This window comes from Heterodontus francisci, chromosome 6 (assembly GCF_036365525.1).
Source record: "Heterodontus francisci isolate sHetFra1 chromosome 6, sHetFra1.hap1, whole genome shotgun sequence".
Taxonomy (NCBI): Eukaryota; Metazoa; Chordata; class Chondrichthyes; order Heterodontiformes; family Heterodontidae; genus Heterodontus; species Heterodontus francisci.
The window spans coordinates 83,954,767-83,978,824 of NC_090376.1; the positions used below are offsets into that span (position 1 = coordinate 83,954,767).

A 24,058-nucleotide genomic window follows, 5' to 3' on the forward strand; every position below is an offset into this window, starting at 1 on the left:
TGCCTGGATAGATGCAGCCTCCTACAACACTGGCGCTCTGTCATTTGCAGATAGCTGACTTGTGGGTGGTACGTCCGTTGTCTTGGGTAGCACTGCCTTCCCCTTGCATCCTCTCTCTGTGCTCCTCCCAACCAGGAGTATGCCTCTGCAGAAGTTCCTCCTCGCTACTCTGTCCAATGTCAGTGTAGCCTGCTCCCATTTCCACTCCCTCAGCTGGCAGTCATTTGTTCACCAGGCTTCCTTTGCCAGTCTCTGCTGCCCAAGTGATGCCAGCAGACTGACCTGCCACCCACCCCCCCTCCGATTTTTAGGATTCCTACCTCTCACTGTTTACAAATACAAGCTTCTCAGCAACTCTGTGCTGCCGTTTGTGCAGCTGAGCTTTATTCTCCCGCTTTTAAATGAATTGACTAGTGTATCCATTAGCCCTCATGGCTCCCCATTTTGTTCACGCCAGCTGAACTCTGACATGTCTCAGACACTGTGGCCAGAAAATTTATGTTGGGTGGGAGACCCCGTCCACTGGAAAAAAAGTCAGGGGCGAGCCCACCTCTGCAGGGCCTGCAGAGCCACGCCAGGATTTTACGCTCCCAAGGCCTTTGCTGGGACTTCTGCCCCTCTGAGGTAGGAAGTCCCGCCTCCAAGAGCTGCCAGCCAATCAGCAGGCCAGCACTCTCAGTTGCAGCAGCACTTCCAGAGGCATTGGCCACTGCTGGGGCTGCAGCTAGCTTCAGCAGCAAGAGGGATGCTGGCCCTGGAAACCAGGTAAGTATCTGGGACCTTGTCAGGAACAGACGGCCAGGCCCTGGTGAGGTAAGAGGGTCGGTTGGGGTGGGGGGGGCATGTTATGTAGTGGGGGTGGATGGGCCATCGGGGAGGGGCCCTCCATGGGGCACAGGGTGCCCGATCAGGAGGGCCCCCCAGTCTGCAAGGAGGCCACCAGATTTTACTTGGTGGCCTCCTGGAGGGCTTGAGCCTCCCGCCCACTGCTGGTAAAATATTAGCAGTGGCGGGAGGAGACTCTTAAGTGGCAGTTAATTGGCCACTTAAGGGCCTTGATTGGCCTGGGGTGGACAGACTGTTTCTTGCCGCCGTAGCCCATAAAATTGCAGTGGAGGTGGGAAGGTGTCGGGACAGGCCCCCGCCTTCCACTCAATTTTACAACCTTCCGCCACCAGCCGGTCTATGTGTTCCCTGTGCCTGCCATTTAAAAATTTGAAACTGTTTCTCTGAGACCTGTTAATGAGGTTATCAATGAGACTCAATGAGCACTTAATTGGAGGCATGCGGGTTTCAGAATCCCCCTCTGGCCTCCCTTTGAAGATTGCATTGTGTTCTGGAGGCGGTGGGAGGTGGGGTCTAGTGCGACCCGTGACGCCGAGAAGGGCCCGCCGCATATTACCGGCGGTGGGAGGACCTCAGTGCAGCCACCACCACCCCCACCCCCCCATCGCCAGGCAGCAGCCCGTCATCTACGTATGCAAACCGTACCAAATGAGATGCAAATAAACTTACCTGCAGGCGGCAGTCGTCCCACGCAGATATTACGGCCGCAGTTTGTGCTCCGCGCACCTTTGGAACTCTGAACGGAGTTGCAGGCGAGAACCTGGTGGGGAGGGTGGAGCAATAGAATTTTCAGGGTGGAAGGGGTGGAGGAGCGGGGAAAGCAATCTTCACTGGCTAATGTGATGGTGGGAAGAGGTTGAAGGTCAAAGGGAACAAATTTTGGGGGGGGAAAGTTCGGAATACTATTAATGGTTTATTATGGGGGAAGAGTGCGATTACTGTTTAATTTACCCATGTGGGGGGGGGGGAGCGGGCGGGTGGGAGAAGCGATTTCTATTTGACATGACATTGTATTGTTACAAGCTGGAGATAGGGAGCTTAAATTTTAAAAAGCTACCGAAGGACATACATCCCTTTAAAAATGGCCCCGGCGCCTGTGCGGTGGCGCTGGACGCCGTTGCTGGGGACGTGGCGGCCACCCCCTTACGTCGTCAGGGGCAGCCGCTCCACCCCCTCTATTTAAATGATGCCCATGTGTAATATCGCGGGGGCTCAGGGACGGCGCTTCCGTGCGGGATGCAGGCTGTTTTTAGAATGCGCTGCCGCGAACTGCGGTGCACTTGTAAAATTCAGCCCATTGCGTTTATTTGACTCCATCACCCCACCCCCACTCATACTGCATTGAGAATCTTAACTCCTACCCCCTCCCCGCCAATGCCACGCCTGCTTTCCCCAGACGGGGAACAGAAGACATGGAGTAACGGCTGCTGCACTGAGGATTGCGGCGGGCCTGGAGGATGGGAGGTAAGTTTATTTAAATGTATTCATTTTATTGATTTAAATATTGAAATTCAGGTCCCGTCGCCCAGCAGTGGGGGTCCGCCACAGAGCCTCACTGCTGCCGGGAGAGTCGGGCCGGGCCCTCACAGCGTTGGGGCCACTGTGGTAGACCGCTACCGGACCATATTCCGGTACTCCCCCCACCCCCCCCCCCCCCACCCCCGCCACGGAGTCGACGTTGTGGGGTTGGTAAAATCCAACCCACCATGTTTTCCGCCTTGTAAACTAAGGAATTAAACCTTAGTAAGCATCAAACAGGTATACATTAAGTCATTTTTTAGAGTATGTTTGTTTCTTTAAGTACACAAATAATCTTTGAGATAGCGAAGTCTCCAATGATGGCGCTGAGATTGACGAACATGTGGTTGTAGTTCAGCGCGACCATCTTAATGAAGTAGATGATCAACATCACAATCGCTAATCAGAAAAGGAAATGTATCCGGCGTTCACTTTGGATGGTGGTGACAGCTGAAGAATGGTCAGAGGCGTGCGAATTTTGTGACCAATCGTAAATTCAGCTGGTATCTTTCTGGTCAGAAAGGGTGCATTGATATGTGCGAAGTAGGATATGAATGGATTGTTCAGATGTTTTCCCCTCCGACATGCTAGTTCTCAAACTGTCCTTGATCACACTGTTGAAATGTTTAACGCCACCATTTGATTGTGGGTTGCATCACGATGTCAGATGGTGGTGAATTCTGTAGCTTGCTAGGAACTCCGTGAACTGAATAGAAACAAGCTGCAGTCCATTGTCTGTAGTGATAGCCAGATTTTGTAAATAACTTGTCTAGAATGTCAATGACTGAAGTGGTGATTATGGACTTTGTTGTAAGGTTTTCTGGCCACTTGCCAAGTGGATCATGAACAACAATCAAAAAAAGGTTGATTGCTATGCGCTGCATGCATTTCTCTGAAAATATCTACTTGGAGTTGTTGCTATGGTTTTGTTGGCCATGGGTTGGCTTTAGAGGTGTGGGACATGGTTTAGTAGATTGTTCACTAAGTGTACATGCTAGGCAGTTTCTGATGAACTCTTCTATGTGGCGATCAATTACTGGCTACCAGACTGCTTCATTGTTTCATCATAATGACACCCCGATGTCCTTCATAGGCAAGATTCAGCACCCATTGCTGTAGCACTTACGGGATAATCGTTTGTGTTCCACGTGCTTTACAGTTGTCATCAAACAATGCGAGCTTATGGCATCCTCTAATACAGGACCAGTTCTTCCTCTGTTTTGCAAGGCCAATCATTTTTTAGGTAACTTCAACTCCTCTCTCGCCACAAGATTCTTGCGAAGTCACTGCAACTACATAGTCTACATAGTGAGGTCGCAAGTCATTTCGCTATTGCTAACACTGTCTGAGATAGTAGTGTGGCTAAACATGTTAGCTATTTAGTTGCGTGAACTTGTGAGATACTCGAGCTCTGAGTTGTACTGGTGAAGACAATCAGACCATCGATTGATGCGTAGAAGTCGACGACCAGATCCTGATGTGGCTAACAATGTAGTCAGTGCTCGGTGTGGAGGGTGAACCTTCGACCATAGAGATGCATGCACCAATGTTCATAAGCATTGATGCAGGTGAGTGCTTCCCACTCTCCAGTGGAGTATTTGCATTACGTCTAACAATGGGCATGCCACATACGTGATTGGTCGTTCGTTTCCTGCAATGTACAGTGAGAGTACAGCTCTTATCGCATTTCCTGACATGTCTATTGTGAAGTACGTTTCCACATGTGGGTTGAAATGCGTGAGGACTGGTGGAGATGCTGTCTTCGCCTTTAACGTGTCAAAAGCTGCTTGCTGTGCAATTGAGCATTCCCATTGTGTTTCTTTGCGCAGTAGCATTCGAAGCGGCTCCCTAATCTCCACATATCAAAATTTGTGATTAAAGTTGGTAATGCTGAGAAATAATGCCAATTTTTTCATGTTAGATGGGGTCAGAAGCTTTGACGTTGTTATAGGTAGGCTTTACTACAGCTGCTATCACTTTGTACCTAAGAAAGTCAAACTTGGGTGCCGTGAATGTGCATTTGTCCTTGTTGAGCATCGAACTGTGTTGTGTGAGTCGAGCGAGCGCCATGGATAACCACTGATCATGTTCTGCTTTATCCCTTCTGTGGACAATGACATCGCCAAGAAGATTGAGCATCCCCCTGATGTCTTACAAGATTGAAGAGACAATCTGCTGGAACATGTTAAGTGCTGAACTTAGTCCATAGGGTATTCTGCGGTACTAAAACACACCGTCATGTGTAGCAAAGGCTGTAAGATGTCGGCTTTGCTCTGCCAGTGGTATTTGAAGATAGCTCCAAAGGATGCCGAGCTTCATGAAGATTGTGGAGTCATGAAATGATACCGACAGCTCTTGGATTGTAGCAAGTGGGCACTTGTCCAGAATGATTGCTTTGTTGACCTACTTAAGGTCAGCATATAGCCTAAGTTCTCCATTTTTGCGTCAAACAATGACTAGGTTCGATATCCATGGGGATGAGTTGATTCGCTTAATGATATCATCTGCTTCCCATCATTTCTGCTCTTGTGACACTGGTATGGATTACAAATGGCAACAATCTCAAATTTTGCAAAGCAGGTGGAATTGATGTGTCAACGCGAGGAACATGACAGTACCCTTTAATCTCCCCAAATCTGATGAATAAGGAAGGATACTGTTGTGCATAGCCTGTATCATTGATCACATTTATGTGTGCTCCAGTGGGGTCTGCAAGTTTGAATCCAAGCTTATTGAACAGGTCTACCTCCATAAGGCTCCTGCCTTTGGCTACATAGAATGTGAACTTGACTAGGTTGACATTCTTTTAGCGCACTAGAACTGTGATCGTGCCGAAGACCAGGATAATCGAGTCATCGTAAGCTTGAACAGTGTGTGTCGTAAGGGTGAGAAAGTTGCGAAAAATAACGACGGTAGAGGTCTTCGCTCAATATGGATACTTTTGCAACCACATCAATGAGGAACGACACTAACATGCCCATGATTGTGACTCTGCAGTTCTTGAAGTGACCCCATACATGGGACTAGGACTAGGTTCCTCCACGTGTTGAACTGACAAAGTCTTCTTCGATAACCTACGCACCTTTGCAAAGCGATTCATCTTTGAGCTTGAGTTGCGCGTTTCCCTTGTGCCAGATTTAGTGTTTTGAATGCATGGATACTCCCACAATTTGGGCACGTTTTTGAGGGTGCCTGACTGTGATAGGGCAAGTGCTGATGAGAATGCCGAGGTCGCTTTGTCCGTAACCCTTGTACTTGAGCTGACTGGGCAAAGTGTGTCTGCGACTCTGAGCCTGAGGGTGCATTTTTGTGTAATATCTTCAAATAAAATATGGCAGATTCAATTTAGACAACCAAGGTTGTGGCCTTTTCCAAAGTCAAACCATCATTCTCCATGAGTACGCCTTCCCTACTTTGTGGTATTGAGGTTTTTCCAGTTAGTTGGTTACGAATTAGTTCATTAGTTAGTGTGCTAACTTTGCATGTAGAAGCCAACTGACACAACTCTGTTGCATATTGTTTTATGGGCTCACCATTTCCCTGGCATCTCTGACAGAACATGTATTATTCAATCATCGCACTTTTCTTGGGGCCAAAGTATTTCTCAGGAGTAGTTACCACCTTATCGAAAGTAGATGTATCATCCGTTAATTGATCGAATATAGGCCGACCCTTTGCTCCGAGGCATGAGTATCATCTTCTTATGGGTCGCTGCTACATTCGAACCATCCATACCTATCCTGAGCAAATAGGTTTCAAATCCATCTGTCCCAAGGAATGGGAGGTTGCCCTGGCAATGATAAGAAAGGAGCTGGAGCCAGTAAATTTAAATTACTCATCATCTTCGTCGCCAGATTTTATGTTGTGAGCCCCAAATGTGCAGAAACAAGTCTCATGATTCCTCTGTCTGTGCAAAGGCTTTATTCAAACAGGCTGCCTGGAATCTGTCTGGACTTGTCTGACTTTCACTTTTGGAACCATGCCCCTTCCAGGGTTGACTAACGACATTGTTTTGTGCTGTGTAACACTGCACACTATCAATCAAACACAACACATGGAGGCGGCAACACAGCGAGGAGCCAGTCATTATCACACCATCAACTTAGGTGGGCCCACTAAAGGGAGCATGACTGAGAGGGGCACTCAGCCATTGGAAAACAGGTGCCATCAGGTGTGCACAGGTTGCGGGGAGAGTGGTCTGGGCATGCTCAGGCAATGTGTGGGGTTGTCAGCTTCCTGGCGTCACCACGGCATAAAAGAAGTGGCTTATGCTGTCAAACATATTGGGTGTGCAGCTGAGCTCAAGGAACATAATAGTTGGCAACAGGAGCGCGACTCTCAGATTTTGGGTCTAGTGGTGATGAGGACCAACATCCTTAGCAGCAGAGGCAGAGCCCCAGGTAGAATGAGGGCAACCGAGAGGGATGAAGGGCAGGAAGGCAACGGAGGTCATACCCTTGGCATTGGCTGTACAGCCGAAGATGGAGTTACCTGGACATGTCAGAGAACCAATACCAGAGGAGACAGCACCTATACAGGCAGATGGTCATTGAGATTTGTGCCCTCGTCGCGGAAGACCTCATACCATGCAAGACCTCATACCACACAGCACTGCTCAACGTGCCCTGCCAGTAACTGTTAAGTCTCCGTGGCCTTGAACTTCTTCATCTCTTGATGCTTCCAGGATTATCAGCCAGCCTTGGTGGAGCCACGCAAATGGCTGCACACCATTACATCTTGCAGGTCATGGAGGCTTTATTTGTGGAGCTGGGCAGTACATCCAATTCCAGACAGATGTGGCATCGCAGGCATAAAGGGCAGTGGGTTTCGCCACTATTGCAGGAGTCCTGCAGGTACAGGGCATCATCGATTGTAACCATGTGACCAACAGGGCACCAAATGAGCAGCCAGTGAGATTTATCAACAGGAAGGGCTTCCACTCCCTCCACATTCTGCAACCACAACAGGAGCTTCCTCCATGTGTGCGCTTGCGTTTCTGGAAGCTGCCATGACTCTTTCACTCTCCGACAGTCCAAGGTGCCTCAGCTCTTCATTCCACCTCTGAAACTCCATGGATGGATTCTAGGGGATAAAGAAGAGATGGAAACTCACCCCTTTACAAGGGCGGCACAGTGGCGCAGTGGTTAGCACCGCAGCCTCACAGCTCCAGCGACCCGGGTTCAATTCTGGGTACTGCCTGTGTGGAGTTTGCAAGTTCTCCCTGTGTCTGCGTGGGTTTTCCCCGGGTGTTTCGGTTTCCTCCCACAAGCCAAAAGACTTGCAGGTTGGTAGGTAAATTGGCCATTATAAATTGCCTAGTATAGGTAGGTGGTAGGGAAATATAGGGACAGGTGGGAATGTGGTAGGAATATGGGATTAGTATAAATGGGTGGTTGATGGTCGGCACAGACTCGGTGGGCCGAAGGGCCTGTTTCAGTGCTGTATCTCTAAACTAAACTAAACTAAACCCCAAGACGGAGGTACACAGGTGCTACAACCAAATCCATCCGCTCACAATGACCATCATCAAGCAGGCCACCAGGCTTCTGAAAATGCAGTTCCAGTGCCAGTTGGTGGCACTCTGTAATACACTTGCGCATTGCAGTGGTCTGCTTCACTCTGCAGAACATGGCTCTGCAGAGAGGTGTGGACCTTGAAGGTGTGGAAGGGCACAGCTCATTGGAGGAAGAGGATGAGCAGGACATGGAGGAGGAGGAGGAGGAAGAGTCAGAACACAGAGATGTTACTTGTGTATCGATTGTTTAATTATATGCAGGTGGAAGGTGTTGATTGGGGTCTTACACTTATAAGGAGACTTTTACTGAGACTGGTGAAGCTTTTGCATGAGGAGCTATTTGTTTCCAATCCTTTTTTACTCCATACAATAAATGTGAAGCTGAGTGAAGATAGGCTCCAGCATAGAGTGGTCGTAGAGTCATTCGTCCCGTTGAGACCATGCCGGCTCTCTGTAGAGAAATACAATCAATCCTATGCCCCCAGTCTGCCCCCTTAGCCCTGCAAGTTTATTTCCTTCAAGTGCCATCCAGTTGTCTTTCAAAATCATTCATCTCCGCTTCCACCACCCTCATGGGCAACAAATTCCAGGTCATTACCACTCGCTGCGTAAATCAGTTCTTTCTCACATTCCCCCTGCATCTTTTGCCCAAAAACCTTACTGTGTCCCCTAGTCCTTGTACCATAAGCCAATGGAAACAACTTTCTTTGTCTAACTTATCCAAGCCTGTCATAATCTTACACACCTATCAAATTTCCCCTCAATCTCTTTTGCTCCAAGCAGAACAACCCCAGCTTCTCCAACTTAAGCTTGCAACTAAAATCCTTCATCCCTGGAACCATTCTGGTAAATCTCCTCTGTACCCTCTCAAGGAGCCTCATATCCTTCCTAAAATGTGGTGACCTCATCCATCCACAACAAACTTTCTGGAATGTAACATGGTAGCAGAGAATGGTGACCTAAAGCTGAATGTTGGAAACTAAGTAAATTATTTTTTACATAGAAATCTGGAATCTCACTGGCTATTGTAGAAAATATAGCAGAAAGCTAATGTAGATTGTCAGGGTATGATTACCCTCCCATGTTCCCTGAGTCTGAACAATATGACCAGTGGAAGAATGAAGTGCATATGTGGACATGAGCTACATCCCTACCAAAGAGGAAACAAGGTATAGCCATGGCGTTGTCACTTCCTACCAGAAGTAAAGTGTTTTGTGAACTGGATGTTCGTCAGTTGAACACTGATGAAGGCTGGGATCATCTGTTAGAATTCTTAGATAAAATTTACAAGAAAAATAACCTATTGATTGCATATGAGGCATGGTCAGACTTTGATAGATTTCAGAAAACAGATGGTTACTCAATGGAGGAATATATCATGGACTTTAACAGGCTGTATAGAAGATGGAGGAAATTCAATTTGCAGATCCCTGGTTCAGTTATAGCATTTAAATTGCTAGATTGTGCTAGAGTGTCGCATATGGACAGGCTCCTGGTTCTAACTGGGCTTTGGTTCTTGGAAAAAGACTCTCTGTTAGATCAGATGTCTGCTGCCTTAAAGAAATTCCCGGAGAAACAGTCACTTCCTGCAGCCCTGGTGGAACAAACAGGGAATTCTGCGATGATACAAGGAATGGAGGACTTGGGTTTACTGGATTTCAAAGTGGTCCAGATGCTGGATGCAGCATATGTACGACGAAAAAGTTAAAGACAGGAGGAATAAGGTTGAAAACACCTTTAGCAGGTCTATTGGAGTGGAAGTGGAAGACAGAATTGGAACAGCATTCATAGGTGAATGAATCCCATGAATGCCCAAGGAATAGTTAATAGGTGCTTCAGGTGTGACTCAAAGTATCATTATGCAATGAACTGCCCATAGCAGAGGGACAGAATCCTTGAAATAACAGGTGACACAGGGAATTCTGAGGCAGAAGAGGAAGATACTGATGAATCTGAATGAATTGTACTGGTCACAACGGTTTTTGTCCTGTGATGAATGTGTTAGTTGAGGATTCGGTCAACTGTGCTGTATTAGTTAGTGCTTGCACATCGACAATATGTGGAACTGATTGGTTACAGTGTTCTCTGGATTCACTCAGAAGTGAGAATCACAACAAGGTTAAGGAGTACAAAAGTACTACCAGCTTTAGGTTTGGTGATGACTACACATTGAATTCACTGTCGAGAGTAGTAATTCCATGTAACATAGTTGGAGTAAGCCACTCCATCAGTACTGATGTCTCTAGTGAGACACCTTTACTGTTGAGTAAAACTTCAATAAAAAGGCACAAATGAAACTTGATATGGAGCATGATAAGGCAACTGTTTTTAGCAAGTCACTGAATTTGCAGTTCACCCAGTCAGGGCATTATTGTATCCCCTTAACAAAACCTGATGTTTCTAGTCAGAATGTTAATGAAGTATTTACAATATCAGGTAATAAGAATCAGTGAGATAAAAAGCAAATTATCTTAACGTGACACAGACAATTTGCTCACCCTTCCTGTCAAAGATTTAAAACTTTGCTAAACGATGCAGGTGTGATTTATGAAGCGTATATAAGGATAATAGAAGAAATAGTCATTTGGTAGGACAGAACTTGAGTATTGCTGAAAATAGAGACATGTTGTCGAAGCTTTTTGTTTTGCACTCACCAGGACAGTCCGCAAGAATACCAATGTAAGGGAAAACCACAACTTTATACTGTATGAGAATAGAATGCTGATTGGTTGGCACGTGAACTCTGGTAGAGGCATTGCCATGGAGAATGCACCAGTTTACAGTGACTGACAGTTATCTGCCAAGCTTTGTTTGAAATTTAAACCAGGCAGCTTGACTCTGATTGGTCAAGGCATTGCCCTGAGGAATGAGCCAGCGAATGGCTGTCACTTATTTTGTTTAGCTGAAACAGGCGCAATTTTTGTACATGTTCTTTCTGTCTACAAAGAACAGGGCCCTGTGTATTAATATATGCAGTTTCCAGTACGTGCAAATGCGCCACACTGTGAGTCATGACAATCTTAAATTGGTTGCCAGCATCATTCTTAGCGCACTGCGGATTATTAAGCAAATGTTGTCCAATCGTGGAATCACATCAAATGTTGGGCACTGTGTTTTAAGTTTTGCAAGCACAGGCTCTTCCTCTTCTGCCTCAGAATTCCCCATGTCAAATTAGTAAAAAGTGGTGAAATCTGTAAAAAGTATCAGAGGATGCCATCACGTCCTATTGAAAGCCTTCGATTGGCACGTGACTTTAATGAGGTAGTTGCCATGGATTTAAAAATATTGGACAAAGACAAGAATATTTTCATTCTATATTTTATAGACCTAGCAACTAGATTTTGTCTTTCTATGATAATACATAGAAAGGACAAAAGAGTGATTACAGATAAAATTATGGAGAAATGGATAGGGACTGGATTTGGGACACCAGCTGAGTTTCTGACTGATAATGGAGGGGAATTTGCCAATGACGAGTTCAGAGACATGTGTGAAAACATGAACGTTATAGCTATGACTACTGCAGTTGAAAGCCCTTTCAGCAATGGGGTCTATGAATGGAAATCATGTAGTGTTTGATGAAATGCTGCATAAAATCTTAGCTGACCAAACAAACTGCAAGTTCACAACCCCCTTGGCATGGACAGTTCATGCAAAGAATTCGCTTTAGATGGTTGGAGGATGTAGTCCCTATCAACTGGTCTATGGGTGAAATCCCTAATTGTGCTGGAAAGGATAGGCTTCAAGCTGTGTACTAAGGATTGGATAGCAATGTGAGCAATCATGACACTCAGGAAAGAGCTATTGCATCTAAAGGACAGTTGCCCCAAGTAGGTACTTGGGTAACATATATTCCAGAGCGGTCTCATAAATGGAGGGATGCAACAATGTGGGGCATGCAGGAAAATCTACCGGCAAGTTTAAATATTGGCTGAATGATCAAGATGAGGCCAATAGGGTCCATGGACTGGCAGAATGAGGTGAAAGAGTGGAGAGTACGAAGCACAGTGCAAGTTCTAATAGTGAGTCTGGAAGTGACTCTTGCGTCAGGAAATGATCTCATACTTGGAGAAAGAGCCTCTGACAGTATGCAAGGGAAATCTTATAGCAGTAGGAAAAATAGAGTATGAGAGTAAACTTGCAGGGAACATAAAAACTGACTGTAAAAGCTTCTATAAATATGTGAAGAGAAAAAAGTTAGTGAAGACAAATGTAGGTCCCTTACTGTCAAAAACAGGGGAAATTATAATGGGGAACAAAGAAATGGCAGAACAATTAAACACATACTTTGATTCTGTCTTCACAAAGGAGGACTCAAATAACTTCCCAGAAGCTAGCCAAGCTGTTCCAGTACAGCTACAACACTGGCATCTACCCTGCAAAGTGGAAAATTGCCCAGGTATGTCCTGTACACAAAAAGCAGGACAAGTCCAACCCAGCCAATTACCACCCCATCAGCCTACTCTTAATCATCAGTAAAGCGATGGAAGATGTCATCAACAGTGCCATCAAGCGGCACTTGCTTAGCAATAACCTGCTCAGTGATGCGCAGTTTGGGTTCCGCCAGGGCCACTCAGCTGCTGACCTCATTACAGCCTTGGTTCAAACATGGACAAAAGAGTTGAACTCGAGGTGAGGTGAGAGTGACTGCCCTTGACATCAAGGCAGCATTTGACCAAGTATGGCATCAAGGAGCCCTAGCAAAACTGAGGTCAATGGGAATCAGGGGCAAAATCCTCTGCTGGCTGGAGTCATACCTAGCGCAAAGGAAGATGGTTGTGGTTGTTGGAGGTCAATCATCTGAGCTCCAGGACATCACTGCAGGAGTTCTCCAGGGTAGTGCCTAGGCCCAACCATCTTCAGCTGCTTCATCAATGACCTCCTTTCAATCATAAGGTCAGAAATGGGGATGTTCACTGATGTTTGCACAATGTTCAGCACCACTCGTGACTCCTCTGATACTGAAGCAGTTTGTGTAGAAATGCAGCAAGACCTGGACATTATCCAGGCTTGGGCTGATAAGTGGCAAGTAACATTTGCGCCACACAAGTGCCAGGCAATGACCATCTCCAACAAGAGAGAATCTAACCATCTCCCCTTGACATTCAACGGCATTACCATCGCTGAATCCCCCACTATCAACATCCTAGGAGCTACCATTGACCAGAAACTGAACTGGAGTAGCCATATAAATACCGTGGCTACAAGAGCAGGTCAGAGGCGAGGAAGCCTGAGGCAAGTATCTCACCTCCTGACTCCCCAGAGCCTGTCCACAATCTACAAGTCAGGAGTGTGATGGAATACTCTCCACTTTCCTGGATGGGTGCAGCTCCAACAACACTCAAGAAGCTCGACACCATCCAAGACAAAGCAGCCCACTTGATTGGCACCCCATCTACAAACATTCACTCCCTCCACCACCTTCGCACAGTGGCAGCAGTGTGTACCATCTACAAGATGCACTGTGGCAATGCACCAAGGTTCCTTAGACAGCACCTTCCAAACCCGCGACTTCTACCAACTAGAAGGACAAGGGCAGCAAATGCATGGGAACACCACCACCTGCAAGTTCCCCTCCAAGTCACACACCATCCTGACTTGGAGCTATATCGCCGTTCCTTCACTGTCGCTGGGTCAAAATCCTGGAACTCCCTTCCTAACAGCACTGTGGGTGTACCTACCCCAAATGAACTGCAGCGGTTCAAGAAGGCAGCTCACCACCACCTTCTCAAGGGCAATTCGGGATGGGCAATAAATGCTGGCCTGGCCAGCGATGCCCACATCCCATGAATGAATAAAAAAAAATGTTCGGGAACCAAGGGTCTAATGAGAGGGAGATGCTGAAGGAAATCAGTATTAGTAAAAAAAAAATAGCGCTAGGGAAATTAATGGGGTTAAAGGCTGACAAATCCTCAGGGCCTGCTAATTTACATCCAAGAGTACTAAAGGAAGTGGCCCTGGAAATAGTGGATGCATTGGTGGTCATTTTCCAAAATTCTATAGACTCTGGAGCAGTTCCTACAGATTGGAGGATGGCAAATGTAACCCCACTATTTAAAAAAGGAGGGAAGAGAAAAAACAGGGAATTACAGACCAGTTAGCCTGACATCAGTAGTGGGGTAAATACTAGCGTCTATTATAATAGCAGAACACCTGGAAAGCATAAGCGCGATTGGACAAAGTCAGCATGGGTTTACGAAAGGGAAATCATGCTTAACAAATCTACTGGAGTTTTTTGAGGATGTAACTAGTAGAATAGATAATGGAGAACCAGTGGATGTGGTGTACTTGGATTTTCAGAAGGCTTTTGATAAGGTCCCACATAAGAGGTTAGTGTGAAAATTTAAACACATGGGATTGGGGTAATATACTGGCATGGATTGAGAATTGGTTCACAGACAGGAAACAGAGAGTAGGAATAAACGGGTCTTTTTCCGGGTGGCAGGCAGTGACTAGTTGGGTACCGCAGGGATCAGTGCTTGGGCCCCAGATATTCACAATATATATTAATGACTTGGTTGAGGGAACTAAATGTAACATTTCCAACTTTGCAGACGACACAAAGCTGGGGGGGAATGTGAGCTGTGAGGAGGATGCAAAGAGGCTCCAATGTGATTTGGACAAGTTGGGTGAGTCAGCAAATCCATGGCAGATGCAGTATAACGTGGATAAATATGAGGTTATCCACTTTGATTGTAAAAACAGAAAGGCAGATTATTATCTGAATGATGATAGATTGGGAAAGGGGGAGGTGCAACGAGACCTGGGTGTCCTTGTACACCAGTCGCTGAAAGCAAGCATTCAGCTGCAGCAAGCAGTTGGGAAGATGAATGGTATGTTGGCCTTCATTGCAAGAGGATTTGAGTACAGGAGCAAGGATGCCTTACTGCAGTTATACAGGGCCTTGGTGAGATCGCATCCATAGTATTGTGTGCAGTTTTGGTCTCCTTATCTGAGGAAGGATCTTCTTGCCATGGAGGGAGTGCAAAGAATATTTACTAGGCTGATTCCTGGGATGGCAGGATTGACGTATGGGGAGAGATTGGGTCGACTAGGCCTATATTCACTAGAGTTTAGAAGAATGAGAGGTGATTTCACAGAAACCTATAAACTTCTAACAGGACTAGACAGGCTAGATGCAGGGAGGATGTTCCTGATGGCTGGGGAGTCCAGACCCAGGGGTCACAGTCTCAGGATACGGGGTGTGCCATTTAGAACCAAGATGAGGAGAAATTCTTCACTCGGAGGGTGGTGAACCTGTGGAATTCTCCACCGCAGAAGTCAATGGTGGCCAAGTCATTTAATATATTCAAGAAGGAGATAGATATATTTCTCAATGCCAAAGGGATCAAGGGATATAGGGAGAAAGCGGGAACAAGGTACTGAATTAGACGATCAGCCATGATCTTTTTTGAATGGCAGAGCAGGCCCGAAGGGCCGAATGGCCTACTCCTGCTCCTATTTTCTATGTTTCTATGTTTCTGCTCCTCCTGGCCCACAAGCAGTTCTGGAAAGGTGCTTACCTTTTTGCAAAGCTGTCCGTGTCTCCCTTGAGCTGCTGGGTTTACCAAGGCCTGGAAAACCCAGGAGGCCAGGGTTAAATATGTAAGGGAAGTTAAATGTGAGGCTCCCAGCCTCGTTATAATATTTAAAGCCCATCTCCTTGGAGCCAGTTGGCTGCCTGCACCTTGTTCTCCTCCATTAAACCCAGAAGCGAGTAATGGGTGGAGGATTGGGGTCGGATTTGAGATTGTAAAAAAATTTTACAACTCCGAACCCACCCATTTTGGGGGATTATAATTGACCCCCACATATCAGATACACAACATATCAGATACACAAGAGTCATGCTTTTTTGTGTGTTTTTTGAGAGGGACTGGAAATCAGCAGAAAATGAAAAAGACGCCAAGAGACATGTCAATTTTAGTTTTATTTTTGTACAATAACAAAGTAGTGAGAGGTGACTAATTCTACAATCTATAAAATTAACAAACTGTTTACTCAATTTTCAGATCTTCAATACATCTTTCTATGAACCCCTACCTTCTGGATATGAAAATGTAGAGGACCTGGTGCCACCTTATAATGCCTATTCTCCAGCAGGCACACCAGTGGTAAGCTCATCTAACTATGGAAACACTGGGGGAGAAATTCATGTGCGTCGTGTTACTTCTAGCTATCATATGTAATATCATTGAAGAACACTGTGTGGGCTGTCCACCTGGAATCATGGGAAGAACATAAGAAATAGGAGCAGGAGTAGACCAGGAGCGAGGTGGCAGCTGGGTAAGTGAGTTTACAACTTATATAAACTTACCTTTTTGTTTCGGCAGTTTCTTTTTGCAGCGGCGACAGGGAGAGCGAGGTGGCAGCTGGGTAAGTGAGTCCTATATATTTGGGCAGCGGCTGAACCCGAGACACTACACCTGTAGTGTTAGAGGAGGAGGGCAGGTGGGAGACACTACACCTGTAGTGTCTCCCACCCGCCCTCCTCCTCTAACCAAAAAAAAAAGGACTCGGTGGTGTACAGATAATGTGTAAGGCTTTTTCTATTTATTTATTTTTTCGTCTGATTTGTAAAAACTTTTCGTTCATTTTTCATTTATCTAAGTTATGACTAAGTTAAGCTTAAGATTAAAAATGGCAGGAGATCTCAGACCCGTGTTATGCTCTTCTTGCTCAATGTGGGAGCTCAGGGAAACGGCTGATGTCCCTGACTCCTTCACGTGCTGGAAGTGTGTCCAGCTGCAGCTCTTGTTAGACCGCATGACGGCTCTGGAGCTGCGGATGGACTCACTTTGTAAGGGGAGTAGATAGGCGGTTCTGTGGTCGAAAATGAGACTCCCGAATGGTATGTTGCCTCCCAGGTGCACGGGTCAGGGATGTCTCAGATCGGCTGCAGAACATTCTGAAGGGGGAGGGTGAACAGCCAGTTGTCGTTGTGCACATAGGCACCAATGATATAGGTAAAAAACGGGATGAGGTCCTACAAGCAGAATTTAGGGAGTTAGGAGCCAAGTTTAAAAAGTAGGACCTCAGAGGTAGTAATCTCAGGATTGCTACCAGTGCCACGTGATAGTCAGAGTAGAAATGAAAGAATAGTCAGGATGAATGCGTGGCTTGAGAGATGGTGCAGGAGGCAGGGGTTCAGATTTTTGGGACATTGGGACCGGTTCTGGGGGAGGTGGGATTATTACAAATTGGACGGTCTACACCTGGGCCGGACTGGAACCAATGTGCTTGGGGGTGCTTTTGCTAATGCTGTTGGGGAGGGTTTAAACTAATGTGGCAGGGGGATGGGAACCAAATGAGGAGGTCAGTGGACAGTAAGGAGGTAGTAACTAAAGCCTGTAAGGAACTAGATAATGAAGTCAGCGTGACTAAGGGAAAGAGTAGACAGGGAGCAGATGATGAACGCAAAGGGACTGGTGGTCTGAGGTGCATTTGTTTTAATGCAAGAAGTGTAGTAGGTAAGGCAGATGAACTTAGGGCTTGGATTAGTACCTGGGAGTATGTTATTGCTATTACTGAGACTTGGTTGAGGGAAGGGCACGATTGGCAACTAAATATCCCAGGATATCGATGCTTCAGGTGGGATAGAGAGGGAGGTAAAAGGGGTGGAGGAGTTGCATTACTGGTCAAAGAGGATATCACAGCTGTGCTGAAGGAGGGCACTATGGAGGACTCGAGCAGTGAGGCAATATGGGCAGAACTCAGAAATAGGAAGGGTGCGGTAACAATGTTGGGGCTGTACTACAGGCCTCCCAACAGCGAGCGTGAGATAGAGGTACAAATATGTAAACAGATTATGGAAAGATGTAGGAGCAACAGGGTGGTGGTGATAGGAGATTTTAATTTTCCCAACATTGACTGGGATTCACTTAGTGTTAGAGGTCTAGATGGAGCAGAATTTGTAAGGAGCATCCAGGAGGGTTTTCTAGAGCAGTATGTAAATAGTCCAACTCGGGAAGGGGCCATACTGGACCTGGTGTTGGGGAATGAGCCCGGCCAGGTGGTTGAAGTTTCAGTAGGGGACTACTTTGGGAATAGTGATCACAATTCCGTAAGTTTTAGAATACTCATGGACAAAGACGAGAGTGGTCCTAAAGGAAGAGTGCTAAATTGGGGGAAGGCCAACTATACCAAAATTTGGCAGGAGCTGGGGAATGTAGATTGGGAGCAGCTGTTTGAAGGTAAATCCACATTTGATATGTGGGAGTCTTTTAAAGAGATGTTGATTAGCGTGCAGGAGAGACATGTTCCTGTGAAAATGAGGGATAGAAATGGCAAGATTAGGGAACCATGGATGACAGGTGAAATTGTGAGACTAGCTAAGAGGAAAAAGGAAGCATACATAAGGTCGAGGAGGCTGAAGAAAGACGAAGCTTTGAAAGAATATCGGGAATGTAGGACCAATCTGAAGCGAGGAATCAAGAGGGCTAAAAGGGGTCATGAAATATCTTTAGCAAACAGGGTTAAGGAAAATCCCAAAGCCTTTTATTCATATATAAGGAGCAAGAGGGTATCTAGAGAAAGGATTGGCCCACTCAAGGACAAAGGAGGAAAGTTATGCGTGGAGTCAGAGAAAATGGGTGAGATTCTAAACGAGTACTTTGCATCGGTATTCACCGAGGAGAGGGACATGACGGATGTTGAGGTTAGGGACGGATGTTTGATTACTCTAGGTCAAGTCGGCATAAGGAGGGAGGAAGTGTTGGGTATTCTAAAAGGCATTAAGGTGGACAAGTCCCCAGGTCCGGATGGGATCTATCCCAGGTTACTGAGGGAAGCGAGAGAGGAAATAGCTGGGGCCTTAACAGATATCTTTGCAGCATCCTTAAACACGGGTGAGGTCCTGGAGGACTGGAGAATTGCTAATGTTGTCCCCTTGTTTAAGAAGGGTAGCAGGGATAATCCAGGTAATTATAGACCGGTGAGCCTGACGTCAGTGGTAGGGAAGCTGCTGGAGAAGATACTGAGGGATAGGATCTATTCCCATTTGGAAGAAAATGGGCTTATCAGTGATAGGCAACATGGTTTTGTGCAGGGAAGGTCATGTCTTACCAACTTAATAGAATTCTTTGGGGAAGTGACAAAGTTGATTGATGAGGGAAGGGCTGTAGATGTCATATACATGGACTTCAGTAAGACGTTTGATAAGGTTCCCCATGGTAGGTTGATGGAGAAAGTGAAGTCGCATGGGGTCCAGGGTGTACTAGCTAGATGGATAAAGAACTGGCTGGGCAACAGGAGACAGAGAGTAGCAGTGGAAGGGAGTTTCTCAAAATGGAGACGTGTAACCAGTGGTGTTCCACAGGGATCTGTGCTGGGACCACTGTTGTTTGTGATATACATAAATGAATTGGAGGAAAGTATAGGTGGTCTGATTAGCAAGTTGGCAGACTACACTAAGATCGGTGGAGTAGCAGATAGTGAAGGGGACTGTCAGAGAATACAGCAGAATATAGATAGATTGGAGAGTTGGGCAGAGAAATGGCAGATGGAGTTCAATCAGAGCAAATGCGAGGTGATGCATTTTGGAAGATCCAATTCAAGAGTGAACTATACAGTAAATGGAAAAGTCCTGGGGAAAATTGATATACAGAGAGATTTGGGTGTTCAGGTCCATTGTTCCCTGAAGGTGGCAACGCAGGTCAATAGAGTGGTCAAGAAGGCATACGGCATGCTTTCCTTCATCGGACGGGGTATTGAGTACAAGGGTTGGCAGGTCATGTTACAGTTGTCTAAGACTTTGGTTCGGCCACATTTGGAATACTGCGTGCCGTTCTGTTCGCCACATTACCAAAAGGATGTAGATGCTTTGGAGAGGGTGCAGAGGAGGTTCATCAGGATGTTGCCTGGTATGGAGGGCGCTAGCTATGAAGAGCGGTTGAGTAGATTAGGATTATTTTCATTAGAAAGACGGAGGTTGAGGGGGGACCTGATTGAGGTGTACAAAATCATGAGAGGTATAGACAGGGTGGATAGCAAGAAGCATTTTCCCAGAGTGGGGGATTCAATTACTAGGGGTCACGAGTTCAAAGTGAGAGGGGAAAAGTTTAGGGGGGATATGCGTGGAAAGTTCTTTACGCAGAGGGTGGTGGGTGCCTGGAACGTGTTGCCAGCGGAGGTGGTAGACGCGGGCACGATAGCATCTTTTAAGATGTATCTAGACAGATACATGAATGGGCAGGAAGCAAAGAGATACAGACCCTTAGAAAATAGGCGACATGCTTAGCTAGAGGATATGGATCGGCGCAGGCTTGGAGGGCCGTAGGGCCTGTTCCTGTGCTGTAATTTTCTTTGTTCTTTGTTATGGCTCGTCAAGCCTGCTCTGCCATTCTATATGATCATGGCTGATCTTCTGCCTCAACTCCACTTTCCTGCCTGCTCCCCATATACCGTAATTTCCTGAGAGACCTGTCTACCTTAGCTGTTCAATGATGGAGCGTCCACAACCCTCTGGGGTAGAGAATTCCAAAGATGCACAACTCTTTGAGTGAAGAATTTTCTCTCATCTCAGTCCTAAATGATCGGCCCCTTATTCTGATACTGTATCCCCATGTTTTAGATTCCCCAGCAAGGGGAAACAACCTTTCGGTGTCCACCCTGTCAAGCCCGCTCAGAATCTTGTAAGTTCAATGAGATCACCTCTGATTCTTCGAGAGAATATAGACCCAATTTAATCAGCCTCTCATCGTAGGACAGCCCTCTCATCCCAGGGACCAATCCAGAGAATCTTCACTCTATCTCCTCCAATGCAAGTATATCCTTCCTTAAATATGGAGACCAAAACTGCGCTCAGTCCTCCAGGTGTGATCTCACCAAAGCCCTGTACAATTGTAGCAAGACCTCTTTGTTCTTGTACTCCAATCCCCTTGCAATACGTGAATGAATTTCTCCTCCATTAAGTTGTAATCTAATGACTTAAACACTGGTTAGTTTGGAAATCTTTTAAATATCCCATAACAACTTTAAATTCCAGTACAACTATCCTTTGCAAAGAATTGCTGCTTGCCCTGGCCACAGAGCTAATGGTAGAAGAGTGGAATATGTAATAAACAGCACTTTCACATATGGGATACAAACTGTCTCCTCATCACTAAAGTGCAATTATGTCACAGTTAATTGGATATAGTGAAAGAATGATCTGAAAATAATCTCTTCAAACTGGGAGGCTCAGTGGTTAGCACCGCAGCCTCACAGCTCTAGGGACCCGAGTTCAATTCAGGGTACTGCCTGTGCGGAGCCTGTGACCGCGTGGGTTTTCGCCGGGTGCTCTGGTTTCCTCCCACTGCCAAAGACCTGCAGGTGGTAGGTAAATTGGCCATTGTAAATTGCCCCTGGTGTAGGTAGGTGGTAGGGAATATGGGATTACTGTAGGGTTAGTATAAATGGGTGGTTCTTGGTTGGCACAGACTCGGTGGGCCGAAGGGCCTGTTACAGTGCTGTATCTAAAAATAAAATTTAATTGAACAAGTTTACATTTTGAGTACATGTTTACTTTAATGATGTTGTCGGTCCTTCATTGCAAAGTAAATAAGATAGTGACAATGTGGCCTTTTGCTTCAAGGCTTTGTTTGTAACACAGGTTTAAAAGCAACATTGAACTTTGATGCTAATGTAACTGAAAGCTGGGAGTTGTGTCCACCTGCCTTCAGTCCTACTCTTGCTTGTTATCCAGCAGTTTGTTTTTCTGATGAGTTTATGGCTTGATAGAGTAAGCGTAACAGGATAATAAATTTCCCTTCCTCCTCGTAGTCCGAAGCTATATCTCAGTGCTCTCCTTGACTTTGTGTCAGAGATGTTAAAACATCCAGTAAGTAAACTGCAGAATGAGCTGTGCACATATTTTTGGAACTGTTCTTGACTCGATGTCAAAAAAAACCCTCCGTCTGTAGCAGCTGACTAATGGGAAGCAAAATGTGTGAAGTATAAAATTAATTGAAAAGCCTGGTTAATATTAAACCAAATAAGCAAAGTAGAAGTAACCTTGACTGGAGAGTTCCAGTTGTTCAGAAGTTCTCAGAGCCTTAGTATGAATGGGTTTTGCTAAACCTCTTTTGTTTCTTTCACAAACTGCTAAATGGTTATTTTTTTTAAAACAAAGAGGTAATGTTGGCTGTGCAATTAATATCATTCTGAGGATGTTTTGTTTATTATATCAGTGACTGGCTTAGTCTACAATTTGTGGCTGTTAGGAAATGAAATTAATTTTAAAATCTTCTGTCAAGTGGGTTGTGAAAAGCCCTAGGACAAGGTGTATCCCAGCTTCCATAAAGTATTTGACAACATTTCACATGAAATGTTATTGGTTAAGTTTCAGATGGTGGGGATTCAGGGTGAATATACCCTGGGAATGAATAAGAAATTGTCTGAAAGACATAAAGCAGCAGGTTTATTTTGAGGACTTAATCTGGTGTGGGGGCAAATGCCCCAGAGATCAGTTTTGGGACCCCAAGACCGAATATTTCTGGGGCCCAACCCCATGCCCCGTCAGCATCAGCGATGCGAGGAATTTTCAATTGTAAAGTGCCTAATTGACCTGGGGTGAGTCCAGCATCCAATGAGAGGCACCGGAAGCATTCTGGAGGTGAGACCAGGTTACAGAGGGCAATTTTAAAAGGCAAGTGGCAGCCATGACTGGCCTGCTGTCGCCTTCAGAAATGGAGCAGTAGGGAAATCGGAGGGCCATTGTAGGCATGGGCAAGTGTCCCCAGGTGGCACCACATTTTTCTGATGCCTGTCTGGAGGCGTTGACAGAAGCAGTTGCAAAGAGGGGAGAGGTGTTCTTCTCGGCTTCAAGAAGGAGAAATGCGCCCAGAGACACCAAGAGGGCTTGGATGGAGGTGGTCACAGAGGTCAGCAGCGAGGGACTCACGAGAAGGACCTGGGTCCAGTGTAGGAAGAAGTTCAATGACCTCTTGCAGTCTGGTGAGGTGAGTGGCCAGCGGCACCAAATCAGCAACTCTCTAAGCACCAGAATGCAAGTGAGCTGACTTCACCGAATGTCCATAGTGCCCCCTCACATTGTCAGATCAAGTGTACAGTAGCAACATTGAGACAGCAGCCACCTTCACACGTGGGGCATAGCATTGACCATCCAGTGTTGTTGATGGTGCAGAGATACTCGGAGTGAATGCCAACTGTGTCCCAGTCGGTGGCTTCATTGAGCATCCAAGGGCACCAGGAAATGGCTGAGAGGGTTGAAGCAGCAGATGAAGGGGCCACCCCCTGGGGCACCGGCGTCATCCTTTGGCACCTCACCTATTGTATGATCGCTTTAAGAGTGATCTCCCTTTAAAAACTCAGCATGCTAATAAGCTAAATAACAGGATGTAGCCATGTGACTAGAAGCCATGTTCTCTCTGCACTGTAATACTCTGGACAAAGGACAAAGGTTCTGTATATAATTTGCTGTGTATTGTATATACTAGTTTAGCTGTTAATAAACCCTCTAGGGATCTTCAAGGAACTGGAATCCACGTACCTCATTGTGTTGCTTAAGATAACACAAAGAATCTCATGACATCGCCCCCTCCGACTCAGGAACTATTTGTGTGCCAAAGCCCTGTGACAGAGGCAGCCCTTGCCATGACAATGGTGTGCAGTCTATGGAGCACCTCTAAGATGAGGACAGAAGCCATGGGCATCTCAGGTGGAGGCAGAGACAAGGGAGCAGGCTGCCTCCACCTCATCCTCTGCCACAGGGAGAGCACCCTGTAGAACTGTTAGGAAAAGAAAGGAGCCATGCCATTGACAGCACTTAATGGGTCACCTGAGTGCTGCTTCGTATATTTGTCTGTTCTTTTGTTATTATCACAATATAACTTGTTTTTGTTAGCACTCTGGTATGTATGTTATTGATATTCCATCTCAGAAGGGAGATGTAACATTTTGGGGTATTTGGGGGGGATGAGGTTGCCTGGGGATGTTATGTGCCCATTGCCTTGTGATGTTGGATAAGGTTGGTGGAGGAAGCCTCATTCTGCATACTCATGGCTGGCAATGGGACCTCCCAGTTATGGGTTATAGCGGTATTATAGGTTTCAATGCCAGAAGGTGAGCTTTGGAGTCATCAGCCGAAGGGCTTGGGGGAGACAGGCGAAGCGTGGCTGAATCAGCATGGTCCTTGCTGCCATACCAACCTGCAGCTCACCCTGAGGTCTGGGACAACCT

General features: G+C 46.1%; 1 protein-coding gene across 2 annotated transcripts in view; it reads left to right on the forward strand.

Moving 5' to 3' along the window:
• The window catches only part of naalad2 (N-acetylated alpha-linked acidic dipeptidase 2), a 204,216-nt gene that overhangs the window by 65,320 nt on the left and 114,838 nt on the right, over positions 1 to 24,058 (forward strand). The window contains exon 4 of one of the 2 annotated variants that reach the window (XM_068033980.1): positions 15,892 to 15,993. In XM_068033980.1, coding sequence (XP_067890081.1) covers positions 15,892 to 15,993 — 102 coding nt within the window. Of the gene's footprint in view, positions 1 to 15,891; positions 15,994 to 16,100; positions 16,166 to 24,058 lie in introns of those variants that run through there. The other variant, XM_068033981.1, reaches the window with a different exon arrangement.